Source organism: Glycine max, chromosome 18, assembly GCF_000004515.6.
Source record: "Glycine max cultivar Williams 82 chromosome 18, Glycine_max_v4.0, whole genome shotgun sequence".
NCBI classification, from domain to species: domain Eukaryota; kingdom Viridiplantae; phylum Streptophyta; class Magnoliopsida; order Fabales; family Fabaceae; genus Glycine; species Glycine max.
Window position 1 is genome coordinate 1,294,893 of NC_038254.2, and position 17,494 is coordinate 1,312,386.

The window sequence follows — 17,494 nt, forward strand, 5'->3', positions numbered from 1 at the left end:
GATAGAATACAAAGAAATTATTTTATTCTAGGGGCAGCCTCTCCAGGAGGAGGCTTTTGTGCATATTATCTCCTGGGTTAAATTCTAATAGTCAAACAATTCATTTTCTCTATATTTTTTGTTTGAGGTAAAGTGTTGTCAACTATTGTAATATTCTATTTCACTAAGATTTGCTAGGACATATTCAGCAACCATTTTTCTCTTGAATAGCTCAGGAAGAAAGTGATCTTCCATAACATATAGCAAATCAATAGAATGGGAGGCAATTCACCAGAGAGGAAACCTGGTTGTGGCTTGATGACAGCAGTATTTGGGCGAAATAATCCATGGTCACGAAAATCAGTCTCTGCAGGTTCTTCTCCCGTAGCCAACAATTTTGAAAAACCACCAAACATTCAAGATTCAAAACGGAGACATAGAGGCTCTAATGATTTTGTTTCAATTAGAGAATCTTCATATAACAATGATGTTACAAACTACTCATCTTGTTATTCTGTCTCCAATCCTCAAAAGCCAACCCATGTTGTAAGCCAAAGGAAGCCACAAAATCGTAATGAAACAATGGGAAGAGGCCCTTCACCTTCACCTACTCAGGGCTATGTCAACCAAGGCAAAAGGGTACCAAAAGAAGCTGTTGGAATCTCTGGTGAACTTGAAAGCATGATCAATGAACACCTAAAGTCCAAAGGAAGTAGTACCCTTGGCAATTTAGGTAACCTTAGGCAAGGAGCAGGACCAAATTACAATGCTTACAGTGAAATGGATTACTGTGTTAGTAATAATGTTGCTAGTGGAGGATACACAAATCAAACCATAGGACGTGAATACGATAAAATTAGTTATGGCAAAGAAGCTAAACCAAGCAAGGAACAATCAGGTTCACTGTGTAGGGCTGTGTCTACTCGAATGGATCCCGAACAATTGAAGATAATGGGCAATGAGGATTACAAGAATGGAAGGTTTGCAGAGGCATTGGCTTTGTATGATGCCGCCATCGCAATTGACCCGAATAAGGCTTCTTATAGGAGCAACAGAAGTGCTGCATTAACTGCTCTTGGTAGGCTTTTGGAGGCTGTTTTTGAATGTAGAGAAGCTATTCGAATTGAGTCTCATTACCAAAGAGCCCATCATCGGTTGGGAAATTTGCACTTAAGGTACTTATGCATGTTTCACTTTGATTTGTGGAATATGCATTTTCCTACTTGCATATTTTACTCTCCCACGTTGTTGTTATTTGTCATCACTCATTGTCATGTATTTTCTTATAGATTAGGAGAAACAGATAAAGCTTTGTATCATTATAAACAAGCAGGACCAGATGCTGATCCAGATGAGATTGCTAAAGCAAAGACTCTCCAAGTATATTTAAACAAATGCACCGAGGCTCGTAGGTTCGGTGATTGGATCACACTTATAACCACAACCAACAATGCTATATCATCTGGTGCAGACTCTGCTCCACAAGTGAGTTATTTATTGGTTTATTTTTTTTACTGACAAATGTTAATCGATAGTTTTTGTCCGTGGTAGGGTTTGAACCCGTGACCTTTTCCTCCTTTCCTTCTTTCTTGGCGGGAGTTATTAATTAGTGTATAATATTATATCATCTAGTCAACAAATGTATTAGACCTTTCTTTTTGTTTGACTCACCTATACGTGTATGTATCAATCATTTTGATATAACTCTTCTTTTGGCCTTAAGATATATGCATTACAAGCCGAAGCCTTGCTAAAACTTCGTAGACATCAAGATGCAGACAAAGTAATGTCAAGGTGCCCTAAATTTGATGTTGATGAGTGTACCAAGTTCTTTGGACCTATTGGTAATGCAAATTTGTTGGTGACACAGGCTCAAGTTGATTTAGTTGCTGGCAGGTTATTATTTTGTTTCAATTTATAACAAAAAACCTCACTAGCATTGATTAAATGATTACTATTTCTCTAGCACACATTCATTAAAATGCAATTTCTATCTGTTGGTAGATTTGAAGATGCTTTGGAGGCAGCACAAAAAGCAACTAGGTTGGATTCTAATAGTAAGGAGGCAAATAAGGTGATGAGAAAGGCTCGAGCTGTCACAAGTGCTCGTGCAAAGGGAAATGAGCTTTTCAAGGCATCAAAATTTCATGAGGCTTGCATTGCCTATGGAGAAGGCCTTGATTATGATCCATACAACTCCGTTTTGCTATGCAACAGAGCTGCTTGTAGATCAAAACTAGGCCAATTTGATAAAGCAATAGATGATTGCAATACTGCCCTTAACTTACGCCCATCTTACAGCAAGGCCAGGTTGAGAAGAGCCGATTGTAATGCTAAGGTGACTCGCCTAATCAACTTATATTTACTTATTGCATCACCTTTTTAAAAATATAAAAACTTTTAGTAATAATATTAAAGGTTTTGGTGATTAAATGCATCAAAACACATTCTTTTTATCAACAAATGTTAATTATTAGTTTATTAATTTTTGTTAGTAAGAAATCCAACCTTATATCTTATTCATCAAAACACATGTTTTTAACTTTGGTTTTCTAGTGATGCAACTTGTGTGATGTTTATTGTGAAATCATAGTTGGAAAGATGGGAAGCTTCAATACAGGACTATGAAATTTTACTAAAAGAGACACCAGAAGATGAGGAAGTAAAGCGAGCATTGCTGGAGGCCCAAGCACAGCTTCAAAAACAGGCAACGTGATGAAAGAAATTAAGGGCATGAAGTATTGTAAAAGTGATTCATAGTTAGAGGGGAGGAAATTAGAAATGTAGAAGATGAAGCTAAGACATGGAACAAGCATCATGTGTCAGTGTGACAAGTGTCAGATTGGAGAAAAAATGCCTTTTCTCTTCGTTACCAAAGGCCAATTTTAATTTCTTTTCTTCTCTTGGGAGAAATTGTACAAATCTCAACGACGCTTTCTTGATACACTGCCTCAAAGATTCTTTTTCTTAGAATTTATTAAAAGTCATTAATTTTGATAGATATTGCTTCTAACTTACATAAATCAAAGAGAGTCTTAAAAATGAGAAAAAAAAAACCTAGAAAAAAAATAATTTTTAATCAATTCTAACCAATCATAAAAAAATTTAGAAAAAAAGTGTGGCTAACATTTCACAATTGTGCAACACTTGTCTTTGAAGGATTTCAAATGTACATTAGAATTGAAAATTGTAATTGGACGGTTTTTGCTATTTTTTTTTTCACATGGAGTCATGGGGATGGGGAGTTGATGTTGTTGGACTACAACACTACAACATCAGCTCCTTTTGTGCTCAACTAATCTAGTTTCCTCTTGGGAGTAGCTATTCTCATCCACACTTCTGCTATTCACACCCTCACGTGCTTTTAAAAAATTGTTAAATAGATATTCATTTTCAGTCGTGTTAAATTTTTACGAATTTTTGTTAATTAATTATAGAAATAAGTTACTTTTTTTAAGTAATTTAACTGATGGTGATAAAAATTATATTTTTAAAAATTGAAATTAAATTAATTAAGATATAATTTATCTTTTTTAATAATAGTCAGTTCCATATAGATTATATATTTTGATTAAAATTGATTTAATTAGATAGAAATTATCATTTCTAAAAATAATTGAATTAATTATCATATGAATTATATTTTTATTGTAATAAAATTAATTATGATACAAATTTGTATCATAATTAATTTTATTACAATTAAAAAGGGTAATTTGTGTTATTATTAATTCAAATTTAAATTGAAAAGGTAACTATATTGCATTTATTTCAATTACTATTAAAAAATATATTGAAAAAGATCATGTGTGTTGACATTGAGATGATTTGTATCGTAATTAATTCAAGAATAATTAAAAATGTAATTGTTTACAATTATAACAATTATTTAAAATAAAAATAGCAAAATGGATGTTGAGCTAGAGGGGGTGTGAAAAAATACACATTCAAAATACGTTTCCCATCCATACTTTATGTAAAGTACACAGTGGAAACGTTCGTTGTTTATTTTTCATATCTAACTAAAATTAAGAAGAGTATTTTGTCAACAATTTTTATAAACACTAGGGGGTGTATTAGAAAAAGTGGAGGTGAGAATAACAACTCCCTTTCGCTCTTCTTAGACTCAATTCTCATTAAAAAGTTTCTTTTAATTCTAGTTATTAGCATTCTTTTAAAATTGTGAAAAAAAAAATCATCTCTAAATGTCATTCAATAATTAACATGAATGACAATGTAGTTTTTTTTTTTTTTAGCCAGGATGACAATGTAATAAAGACGTGTCATTAAATTATATAAATTAACAAAAATGCTTAAAATATTTAATAACCATTTTTAATTTCATCAAAATATTTGATATATTTTTTGTTTACAAATATAAACAAATTAATGATATATTTTTATTAATTATTGAATGGAGTTTCAAAATAAATAATTTAATGCAACCAATTAAAAAATCATAAAAATTAGAAAAACTAAAATTAAATGACCCATAAACCAAAATACAAATATTATAAGTATCATCAATTTTTTTTATAAGAACCTTGTTTGTGGTCACACATTATGCGCTATCATTTTCTTAAACATAACACCAACACAAAAAGTCCAAACCGCATCCTCCTTTATTGAATAATAAACAATACAAATAGAAACGGGAACTTCTGGAGTAGTCTAGACTCATGAACCCATTAAACTAATTCTGTTCTAGCGATCGAGCCAGAACGAACAAGCTTAAGGAGGACGCAAATACAAATATATATGCCCCAAAAAACATACGTTCCCCAGCAACATTACAACACTACCGACACAACAAGAACCACCTCAAGCAGTGCAACCAACATAACCAACCACAACTACCACTTCATAATTCACTACTACGTCATTATTGGGGTTGTTTCTTCCTGCACTCTCACAATTATTTCATGCACTTCCTGTCATTGCATTATGAAAAATACATTCTGGAATGTAAATTATATTTCGAAATAGGTTTTCTATAATACAGGGGAAAATGCAACAGGTAATAATGAAACTGCAGAAAGTTTTACCCTATGTTATTATTAGGGTTGTTGCACTTCCATTATTGTTTCATGCACTTCTCATTACATTATGAAAAATGCATTCTGAAATGCAAATTATATTCCAAAATAGGTTTTCTGTAATGCAGTGGAAAGTACTGGAAGTAATAACGAGAGAGTGCAGAAAGTTTTACCCTACTATTTTGGAGTGCTTTATTTTCCGAACGTACACCGTGTACACACAATCCGATTAATATTGTTTATATTTATTTCATCAGTGACAGTAAGTAATATTCAGGAAAATAAAGCAGAGATGAAGGGTAGTGAGATTTTGAGGCTTACCGAAGAAGCATAGGGAGAGCAGAAAGAGGAGAAGCGTTTTGGTTGCCATCAGAGTCATGAATACGTTGATAGGTCTTCTTCATAAACAGAGTGCTATGCTTGATAGGGAGTGATGAATTCGCCATCTTTATGTTTATGACAGATAATAATTACTACTTTCCCATAATGCTGGATAGGGAGTGATGAATTCGGGAGCATATGCTGGTCATCGCCAAAATGTTCCATTTATATATACCATCATCAGCAAATTATACTGAAAAGAGACACGCGTAGTCTTTTTAGAAATTCACATAATATCTCTCTCTGTTTCTTTAATCTAGAAATATCATATAAATTTTGCAAAACTTATAAAATTTCATACAACCATAAAAGTGTGTATATTACTTTTATATATTGAATATAAAAGAAAGAAAAAAGAGATTGCAAATTACAAATTAGTACGGAGGCTAGACATAATATGTATGAAAAATAAAATAAAAGTATTCCATCTAAATTAGGGCTGCCGACTTCCGTCGTTGGGGACTGAGCAGTAGCTGACAACAAATGCATCCACATTCCAAATTTCAAAATTCATTTCCGTAAAAAAAATAATTAATCTATAATTGGAAATAATATTATTTTACAGAGAAATATAATTTTAAATTTAGATAAAAATATAAGAAATATAAATTCTTAAAAAATAGAAATTAAAAAATTAAATTCATAATATTAACAATTAACGTTAAAGTAATAAATTTTTATATGAAAAATAAAAAAATTAAGGTTAAGATTTATTAATTTTTTTATCAGTAATATTTAATGAATCTAAAATAGTGTAAAGGAATATGATATTATGAAAAATTAAAAATTGTAACGTAAAAGAAAATAATACAAGAAATAGATATTACCGTCAAGTTGATCAACTAACTTGAGAGATTGTAGTCTCTAGGAAAAAAAATTAAATAAAGATGAAATTATATGTCATAATTCATAAAACAAAAGAAAATATAACAGAAAATGTCTTCATGTTAAAAATGAAAAATCAAATTTCTAATATAAATTAATATTTTAGTTTTGTATTACACAAGATAAATAACATCACTTAAAATATACCTAATTAATTTGTTGAGATAAAATTTATTAAAAATTAAAAAATCTAAAATAAAAAATGGAATTAAACCTTCATAAAAAAGCTTCGCAATGCCCGGCATTGATTCTTTAGAACGGCCAACTCAACATGTTGAGCATATTTTTCGAGGGCCTCCATAAAAATTGTAACATGCTGATTAACAAATTAATAATACATAAGAATTTATTATATTGTAAATACATAATATTTTTCTCATAGTTTATAACTTTGTCCCAAGAAGAAGTCAATAAATTGTATTTAATTCTCATTCTATAATCATCACACACAACACAAAAAAAATAATCTCAAATCTATAATCAAATCAATATAATGTGAAGATTAATAAAATTCCCGCTACGCGACACCCTTTCTTATGACAAGAAAATCAAACCAATTTGGCTCTTTCAAGTAAATTTGATGATTAATTAGGACAGTACATGGGTGCATGTATGGATCAACATGCGAATGTCGTAGTGGTGCAGTTATTTCAGGGGCTATGCTATCCAACGAGATTGTTCATCAAAAGGGTGGACATAACTTGTGGCGGGAACGTGACTCATCTTTGGTGGTGCAATCTTTTAAAAACTCGGATTTAGTCCCATGGAAGCTGAAGAACAGATGGTCTAATTGTATAAATTTAACCAAGACTATGAATTTTTTGGTTGGTCATATTTTCAGGGAGGATAATACTTGTGCAGACATTCTTGCCAACGAAGCTCACTCTTATAATGAGTTTTATTGGTGGAATTCTCTCCCTCAGTTCTTAGCTGTTGATTTCAATAGGAATAGATATGGTTACACAAACGACAGGTTCAACTAATTTGTCTTCCATGGGCTTGATTTATGTCCTCCCATGCCTTTTGTTGATCCCTTTTTTGGTTTAATGATATTTATGGGCTTGTCGTTTGCAGAATTCCATGAACGGTACCAACCTAGTTAGGATCTCTTATGCAATTCTTTTACATCGACCAGCCTCTTTTGACTAAAAGAAAAATTTTAAGAATAAGTGGTTCAGGTTATATCAGTCACGTCCAGGAAACCATAACTCGCATGATGTTTATGAATTTTTTATAATGAAGATTAGATTTGGCCCTTGTGCATAGACAAAAACTGGGGCCTAGCTCGTTTAAGCAATGCAATATTAATCAGGCATTAGTTATTTCCACTCCCTCTTATTACTAATACACTCTATTTTATTTATTTTTCTAAGAAATATCCTTGAAAATACACGCTTCTTTGCACTCACCCATATCCATCTTCAGAAATTGCTCCAGTCCGCATTTTAGAACTATCATAATTAAGTTGCATAGCCGTAACAATCTCTCAATTCAATAGTACCCAATATTTAATTTTGTCTCTCCTATATTACAATTTCAAATAGACTATTTTTAGTTTTATGTTTGAATGTGTGATCTAGTGATTTGCTTGTTGAGTCCAGCTGACGTTGAATATGCTTTATTTATGAGATTTTGCAGTCACGCTTCTGCATGAAACCCTATAAATGAGAGCCGCAGTAGGGGTTTCGTCCAGTGCCTCCCGAAAAGGAAATATTCCCACATGCATTTGTGAGAAAAGGGAGGATACAATATCTCAATTGTCTAAAGATTGTTGGGCGTTGGCAACACCATCCCCTTCTTTATTGTGAGTTGCTTCCATGCTGAAGTTTTCTTTCATCAGATGTACTTGTGGAGAGAAACAAGGGAAGTGTATTTTATGGATATTTTAGGGAAAACAAATCTAAAGGAGAGTGCATTAGCATAAGGGAAGTGAAAATAGCATTAGCCTATTACGCATTTACGAGGTTCTAGTTCTGGTTTCATTTTTGTCTGTATGTACAGGGAATACATGAAATATATCTAGTTAGAATTATTATCATTTTAAAAACGAGAGAATTACGCATCTAAATCATATAATCAAATATAAAAATTAAAATAAAATGTTTACTGATTACATGATAATAAAGAAAATTGTAAATTAATCATTTAAAATATTTGAAATAAGAGCTAATAATATGTAATATTATTTTCATTGCTTCCTCATCATAATTAGATGTTCTTACTTAAGAGGATCTCTAATCTAGTTGCTTATCCAAATTCTTAAAATTAAGTCACGTTTGTTAGAACAAATGATGTGGAATTTTTTTATAAAGAACTATTATTTGTTCTGGAATTCGCCCCCTTTTATACTCTGGAATTTGGTCCGGTCCCCTTTTGGGTGCTTGGCTTATAGGTGGGTGCTTGGTGCCATGCTCCTGTGTGCAGATTATTTCGGATGCTGTTAACAGATGAGCATTGATATCTTAACTTTTTGTGATAAATAAAATAAATTTGCAATATTTTTTATATTTTGACTTTTTATATTTATTATTCAAAATTAAAAAAAATATATTAATTAAAATTTTAATTTATAATAAAAGTATATTTAAATAAAAATATAAAAATGTGTAATTCATTGTGTGATCCACTAAAACAAAGTTAAGAACCCAAGTTAAATTTTACTATATTCGAGTGAAAAATAGTAAATATTCTTAAATCTACGTGACAAGGTCCTACCAAGAAAGAGGATGTTCTTATTTTTAAATCAGTAATGTTCTTATTTGAACAAAAAAAAATGTATAAAATATGTAATATTGGTCAAAATACGTTAGTATTTTTTTAATAAATTAAGAAAAACAATTATTCTAAAATAATGATATTTATTAGGGATCAATTTTATTATAATATTCTTACACTTGAATTTTTATAATAAAAAAATACTACTTGGTATGAAAATGATTTTCGTGCTGTTGCACATAGATGTGATCGATTTCTACCAAAATTCATTTATATAATTTTAAATTTTTTAATCAATATTTTATTTTAAAAAGACCATCGGTCCATGTTTGTGCTCATGCATTTCATGCCATACATTTTTTTTTCTTCATAATGAATAGCATTGTTTATATATATATATAAGCATTTCAAAATTATTGTATTTGTTAAGAAATAAGATTAGAATAAAAGTTTTAATATTTATTTATAATTGAAAAGTCAATTATTGTAATTTTTTAAATACTAAAGCATTATTAATTGAAATGGAAGTAGTTTTTATATTTTACTTTTATTTTATACACATTTTAAACATACACTTTATTTTAATGAAATCAATTGATATTATCTCCTTTAGCATGAGTTTGGTTGAGGGCAAATATGAGGGGAAAAGGAGGGAAGAGAGGTTGGAACGGTGATTTGGTTGAACAGATCAGCACGAAATTTTTGAAAAAATTGGTGGTATCCATGCATACAAAAATCCTCTCAAAATTGAGCATAAACAAGTAGAATTTTGTACTGTTTACGTGCATGATCATCCTAGCCTTAATTTAAACATTTTTCTCCCATGTGAAGTACAAATCAGTAATTCTATTTACAACTAATACTTTAATTTAAATATTTTTTTTCTTTTTTTTTTAACCAAATCATATTTATTTTTACTTAATTTCTCTTCTTTTCTCTTCTCATCTATTTTCTTCCATTCTTTCCCTTTCTTTTTACAATCAAACACTACCTTAATGTTCACATAACATCTTCATACCGTTAAAGAATGACATGAAGAATTTAATCATCAAGTAACTAAACAATCATAAACCAGTTTATTGTAATTTGTAAGTACTATTGCTCTGGTACGTAAAATGCATGCTAATGAACAGTGATAAATAGTACTAGTATCAGAGAACCCAGCCCAAAAAGTCCTTTTCCAGAATATCATGGATATTAAATACAGCAGTGATATCATGACACGACATCTGCGTTAAATAATTCATGAAGACATAACGTGCCATGAATAGATCCCTATCGTATGCTAGTAAAAATTGAGGAATGGTTATAAGCTTATATTATGGCATATTCTTTGTCGATTGTTACCCGATTGAAAACATTATAGGAGGTATATAACAGTAAACTTTTCCGCAAATTTGCCCAAACTAAGACATATGGTGCTTTGGCCTATCGATTAAACTTTCACTTTTTACTATAGAACAAATTGTAAGGATTCTCTAAATATTTTCCTATTGTTTCCAAGATATGGTTACTGCTCCTTTAACTTTATTCACGATAAATTAAAGGTCGATTTGGTAGATTATTTAGCTGCCTTTATGGAAATCTCTTTATGTAACTGTTTCCATTTAAATTAATTTTCAATATGTTGGTTAATTTGAAAATCGAGATAATACTGGATAAATCTGAAGTCGTGTATAACACTTTCAGATTGAATCAAATTTCGGGGTTCAACCAAAATTGTTCAATCGGATAAAATCAGAAGATTATAATTCAAGAGTTTTGTTTTGGTCTTGTATGTTTTGTCACCCGTTATACTTTCTGAACCAGAATGATTATTTATGATCAAAGAACAGGTGGTTTTTGACGGTTGATGAAAGTTTTTTCTTTTTTAAAAACTGTCATTGATGGAAGTTTTAGTAAATGTAACTTTCAAATTTTGCTTAAACCGAACATCTCGTTATTACATTAAAATAAGCGTGCATTCTTATCTTAACATAATAATGAGATCAATTACATTAAAATATCCAACATAACATATCGTAAGTTAATTCATATAACAACTGGTTTTAATATTTATAAAGTTCGTCCAATCACTAACTAAGCCGCAAGCCCGAGAAATTGATTTGATATAAGTAATTCGTGTTACGGAAAGAGTGTCATGTTTGACGAACATTCTACAAACATGGATAATGCAATTGACCTGCTGTTCAAATTGACAATTTTTATTAATAAGTCATTGGAAAAATTAACATACGCGCTTGTGAAAACTATTTTGGTTTATCCAAATCATGATACAAGGCCGTCAATATAATTAATTGACCGAAGTTGACATAAATTAATCTTTGGTAATAATTTAGAATACAATATTCAATCACTGACTACCAAGACAATAGCCTATCAAGACCATCTGACCTGGAAAATTTTGGCAGGCGAATAATCCAAATCTATAATTATAACATAAAAGGTTATGTCTAATTCCTTAATTTACGAGTTTTGTGTGTTCACTTTCTACAAATGGCTGGCTGTTTTTTGTTTTTCTATCCCCTTTTATTTCCATTTTGTTTATTATGAGCAATACTTCACAATCTTGACAAGTATTGAATATATTAGATTTTCAGATGCTTTCACACGGTTTGTTCTAAATAAAAATGCCCTTGTCAATTAAACAGGGCAATTTCATTGTAACTGGAATTGTTCATAGAACTTAATCGGATAATAGGCCAGAGGACCCCAATGTTTTTCCAGTTAAAAAATAATTAAGGTCTTTTCCTTATTTGAGTCACAATGTAAATATTTTTCTTAGCAAAAATTTAAACTTTGATATGGCACTGACAAAACTAGCTCCTTCTACTTATCCAACGGCGTTAGTACAGGAGTGGTTTTATATACTATCATATTGACAACAACTACAATAATAATAAATAATACATGGGGAAGTCAGGAGGGGATTACTTAAGGCACGTTAGACACTAAGACTTGTAATTAAAAAGTATATAGCATAAATAGGCATATACATGATAACTTCTTTCATCACTCCCTAAAAAGAGAAAGAAAAGAAAAAACACCACATATACGTGTGAGCTTATGCGACAAGTAGAACATAGTGAAGTGATTTGGAAGATAACACCTTGTTGTAATAGAAGCAATGCAGGCCATTAATGGCTGTAGATATTATGCAGATTTTAGAACTGCTGAGTGAGATTATATTTGGTTTTCTTGATCCCATTGTAAAGCGAGTAGGAGTTTATATCCGTGAAAAGAAAGTGGGAAATAAAGTTCTCAGTTCCAGTCGCCTTAAAATATATTCTATTTGCATGTTGACAACAACAAAAAATTAACATCCAATAAGGGTCAAACCCAAAAAGATCGATTTCTCGTTGGCAAAGTCGCACATATTGACAAAACTCGTGGATAAGGACTAGTCTGGTTAGCAATGCAGACTGCCAAGGCCTCAATTGTTATTCCAATTAATTACTACTATTTTTCAACATTATGTATTTCATTCTTGTTTTGCTTTGGTAGATCTCTTTAGCCAAGATAAATCACTTTTATATTATTTAAGGACTAATTTGAAGATTTATTTTAAAAAACTATACTAATTATAAGGAAAAAATTGCTTTCCAGAAGGCAATAAACCCAAAAGAAGTGTTGGATTAAAGGAGTAACATCTTTAAATTAATTTTTCATTATTCAGAAAGTTGGAGTATTGAAACTTTAAATAAGCATGCTTTGTTCTGAGGAAAGGGGGCCTCCCACCTTTTCTGATTGCACTAGAGCATGCTCAATTGCACATGCATACTTATTTGGAAAACCTTTTCCTTTTTCTCTTAATGGTTAGTGGAAGCAGTCACTGTAACAGGAAACAATGTTTTATTCCTTTTCTCTGGGATTTCTTTGTGATCCTCTTGGTTCATTCGTGTCCGTTTCGGTTGTTGGAAGTATATATTGATAGCAATATTTGTGTGCTTTGTTCCAATATTTAGCATAATTAAAAGATTCGGCTTTTAGCTAAATTCCCTCACCCACCTGACTGTGAATTTTATCAATCACATAAAGACACAAATCATGTTTGATGCTTTATTCTTCATTTCACTCATTTATGAGCTTTATGCTACTATACTTACATTGTAATTAGTTCCTTCCGAATATGGTTATGTTCCCCGTACAAGTTGCATTTCAACAAATACTTCTTGTTGGCAGGCATTCACATTGCACACGCACACACACAATATGGATAGATAGATAACATACACAATATATATAAATAGATGGAGAGATAGGTAGATAGATAGGGATCAAATTATATTGGTGTAAATTTGATTATTATTATATTATTTTATAATTTTTAATTGAATAATATTTTTTTAAAACTCACTATTGAATTAAAATTTTCTTTCACATAAATTATATATACGAAATTTTATATTAATAAAAAAATTATTACTTCATTCATATAAATTAAAATCAACTTAATATAAACATGTCAAAATACACTAAAATATGAATAATTTGATTATCTATTTATTATTATTCAAGTTTGACAAAATTTAACACAGATCATTCTAGTAATAATTATAATTCAACGGTTGAATCAATAAAAATTATATTGTATATCAAATTATAAAATTATATAATAATTATCAAAATTATATCAATATAATTTGTTTTCTTTTCATATATATATATGCACACATAAATGCTTTTTTTATATTATATTTTCCATGTGTAATTCGTTGAGCTATTTGCTTATATACCCCCTCTCCCACCTTGAATTGTTTTGTGATAAAGGCCTAGTAGCTTTTATATATGTTATTCCCGTTACAATCAATCAGTGGTTTATCAACACGTATCATAAATAACTATAGTGGGAAAATAATTGCTTCAATGCACGTGACACTGCACAATGGAACATCATCACCAATCAGCCACTAACACATTTTGGAACACTGCTCGTGTGTAGTTGCACTCGATCTGTAACAAGGAGCTTTCAGGTACTGCAAAAATGAGTTTTAAAACCGGTAAACTCATCATAACAAGCTAGCGCCATACTTTTGTTCCCCATTTTAAAGGTATCAAGGGGTCACATGGAGACCCATGTGAATAAGCAATTTACACTTTAGCAAACACAACTAGTGAAACTCTCAACTTAGCTAATTCTTTAGCTTAATTAATCATATTATTGATGTGTGTGTTCGTGTATACACATACTAAAATGGTTTTTAAAACAAAAATTACTAAATAATTAGTTATACCCGGTCACAAGTGACAAAAACCATGGTATTCGCAGCCATTTGTGGGCTCGACCCTCAAAGCAGGGACCAATTCCCCAAATTAACCAACACAGGTGATACTGGGCATTTTCGTTTTCCCATAGCAAGAACCAAACACGTGTACTCAAGGACCATTGCTAACCAGCTAAGCTTCTGACACCTTAAATGTCAATGCCACTTGCTACAAAAATACGGATTATTATATTCTAAATAAGTTTGTATTAGCTCTTAATATGATTTTTGGTTTGAGATTATATGTAATTTTAACATTAGATAATCTTATTTGAATGAGTAATATAATTTTTGTTCTTAGTATGTAATAGAGTTTCTATTCAAAATTATTAGTATTTTTTATTTTCAAAATTTTATTTAAACTGATAATGAAAAGTTTTTAAAAAATGCTAATATATAAAAAATGAAAAGTTTTGATAGAAAGTGTTATTAGTGTACTTATAGTTTTTAATGTATCTTCATTATGATTTTAAACAAAACTTTCTACTTACTAATTAATTAATCAATATTCATAAGGTATTGGTGAGCAAAACTCAATTTAATTATACATTGCATGTTATGCCTTTCAAAAACGATTTATTAGTGGTTATTCTAACTTTTGTTCTAACTTAAATATGAGTCACTAGTCTAGATATTGATGGTCTTAATACAAAAATAAGCTCACGTTTAATAAATACTTAATTAAATTATTTATCTAATCGTATCCTAACTACGAATAGGATCCAGAATCATTTTTCTGAGAAGGTACGCGATGTGATGTGATTAGTTATTATTCCAATGAAAACATGGCTAACTTATTAATGCCTATAACAATACTATAATAGTATATGCACACTTACAAACACGCATTTGACACACTTAAAAAAAAAAAGGATGATTCGTGGTAAGTCCTTAAAACGACTTATAAGTTTTTATAATGCACGAGGCCGTGAACCTGGTAGCTCAACTTGCAAGATTAAATTATATCAATTATATGATTTTATATTTGAATTTTGTTGATACTCTTTCAATAAGAAAATTTCTATAATTATCATTGTAAATATGCATTGACTTGAGAACGAAATAATTTTCTTGAATTTTCAATATATAGTAACATTCTGGGCATGTCAGAAATTTTATTAAAGAAAAATAAAAGGAGGGGGGGAACAATTGGTGGAGAAAGGTTGTTTCACTTTTCCTACTAGCCAATAATTGAAAGTTACAAAAAACTTAGTTTAATTCAGCTAAGACATCAATCATAGAGAGAAATCTAGTGGAGTCCATCTTTCCACGTCCGACAGAAGGTGAGGGTTGTCAATAGATGGAGCAAGGTTAGCGTCTCTACTTCAAATATCTTTGTTATTCATCCCATCAAACATCTACTTTTGAGTGGATTCCAACTCTTCTTTCAACCATATGGATTCCCTAACCCAACCCTTGAGTTTAACTTTCTCTAACCTAACCAAATCATTAACCTTCCTCGTTTTAACTTATAATTTTATTTATTACCTTTCAGCCTGAAGTGGGTTACTTCAATCTTAAGTACCCAATGAGCAGTCCTTGTTTCTCTCTTCTTTTTTCTTTTGCCAACTTTATTGTCTGCATATATAACATACAGAACCTAAGCTATAATATTAATCTCAGTGTCATTATATTATGAGGTAGATTTTGGCTATGTTTCTTGTTCAAAACAGGCACAGCTTTTTTGCATGTGTATAATATCTGTGGTCAATTCACATGATTTGTGATTACTTGAATCTTTTATAATAGTCGCGGCAAGGTCTTATTTTATAAATAGTGCCAACTCACATTTCTAATTAAACAAAGCCGGCATTTGGTTCATAAGAAAGTGGGACACCAAAGTATAACGGAATTATACCAAACCTTTCTCACTTTTCTTTCATGAAAAAAAAAAAAAAAGACTCGGCATCGGTATCTGTTACCAATTTGTAAAATGAAGCACCTTTTTCATACATGGGACACCAAGTTTTGTTTCCGAATTTATCGCCAACCCGGATGTGATTTTAAAAAGTTAATTATCTAGGCAATTGGCATCTATATTCTCTAAATAATTCAGAAATGCCTATTTGCCCACATTAGATAACAGTGAAAGATTGTTGAATTAGAATCGAACCATGACTTAATTTATTGGTTGTAACTACCAAGTCCATCCAAACTTTCTAAACCACTATTTAAATATTTTCTTGCTTTACCAAATATTGATCTAGCTAGAATCAAATAGCTCATTCATAGTAACACTTACATCTTGGTATTCAACTTTCTGACCAAATATTTTCTTGCTTTACCAAGTCCATCCATACTTTCATAGTAACACTTACATCTTGCTTTATCAAATAGCTCATTCATAGTATTACTCTCTTTTCTGTTGCTTCTCTGTCTTAGTTTGTTTGGTCTACTAGCAGTACATGAATCTATGATGCTATTATCTCCAGAACTAAAAGGTGCATTTGAAGAAATGGCAGTACTGCATGACAGAACGAAAGAAATGAGGTTTTTTAATCTGGGGGTACGGACAAAGAAACATTTATTCAAAGGTTCAATAATGACAGCATACCGTTCTTTGAGAACCAACCCGGCCTAACCCACAACTGCAACTTTTGAGTCAGCTTCAGAAACAGGAAATAGAAATCTTGTAACAAGGTTGTTTACAAGGGGCCATCTTGATACTTGAGTCTCCAAGTATTCAAATCAATAATCATTAATGGTGATGGATCCTATCTCCAAGTTAAGGGTATCTTCTTGATCTAGGAAATCTGTTTACCCTACTATAATATTGCATATTAGTTCTGGTTGATTATGCACGTGTGTCTTAGGCAACATTACATACTAATATGGATGATTGTAGAGGTTGACTGGCATTGTTTTGTGAATTGGAGCCTATAATGAACCAAATTAACACTCTAAGCTTTTAATCAGCAACTAATTATTAAATTAGCATATTACTTGAATTTATTTTTTCCATATTGGTAACTCAAGATTGAATTCTCTTGCCGATAGAAGATTAATGTCCATTATTGTTACTATTGGTCCAAGTCTAACCAAGACAAAAAATATCCTTGCAGAGGAGACCAATAATTGAGATTGATTGAGAAAGAGCTGCATCAATTCAGCCATGCGTCCCCTTTCTCTTATGTTTTTTGTTTTATTAAAGCAACAGATATGATTGATGCGAAATGATCTTACCCCTTTCACTTCATGTTCCAATGGTGAACACAGACTATCACTTCATAAGGT

The 17,494-nt window shown here is 30.9% G+C and overlaps 1 protein-coding gene across 1 annotated transcript; it reads left to right on the plus strand.

Moving 5' to 3' along the window:
* The first annotated feature begins 416 nt into the window (after nt 1-416).
* Nucleotides 417-2,812, plus strand: LOC100814829 (inactive TPR repeat-containing thioredoxin TTL3). Its single transcript, XM_041012002.1, has 5 exons — nt 417-1,154; nt 1,269-1,464; nt 1,703-1,875; nt 1,984-2,317; nt 2,573-2,812. Exons 1-5 carry the CDS (start codon nt 562-564, stop codon nt 2,693-2,695), a joined length of 1,419 nt encoding a protein of 472 aa, XP_040867936.1. The 5' UTR covers nt 417-561; the 3' UTR covers nt 2,696-2,812.
* Nucleotides 2,813-17,494: the final 14,682 nt, after the last annotated feature.

Bases quoted from the DNA above. Each gene is read 5' to 3' on its own strand.
- LOC100814829 (XM_041012002.1), top strand. From the start codon at position 562: ATGGGAAGAGGCCCTTCACCTTCACCTACTCAGGGCTATGTCAACCAA. The intron at 1,155-1,268 runs GTACTTATGCAT...ATTTTCTTATAG, and splicing joins TTGGGAAATTTGCACTTAAG to ATTAGGAGAAACAGATAAAG. The intron at 1,465-1,702 runs GTGAGTTATTTA...TTTGGCCTTAAG, and splicing joins GTGCAGACTCTGCTCCACAA to ATATATGCATTACAAGCCGA.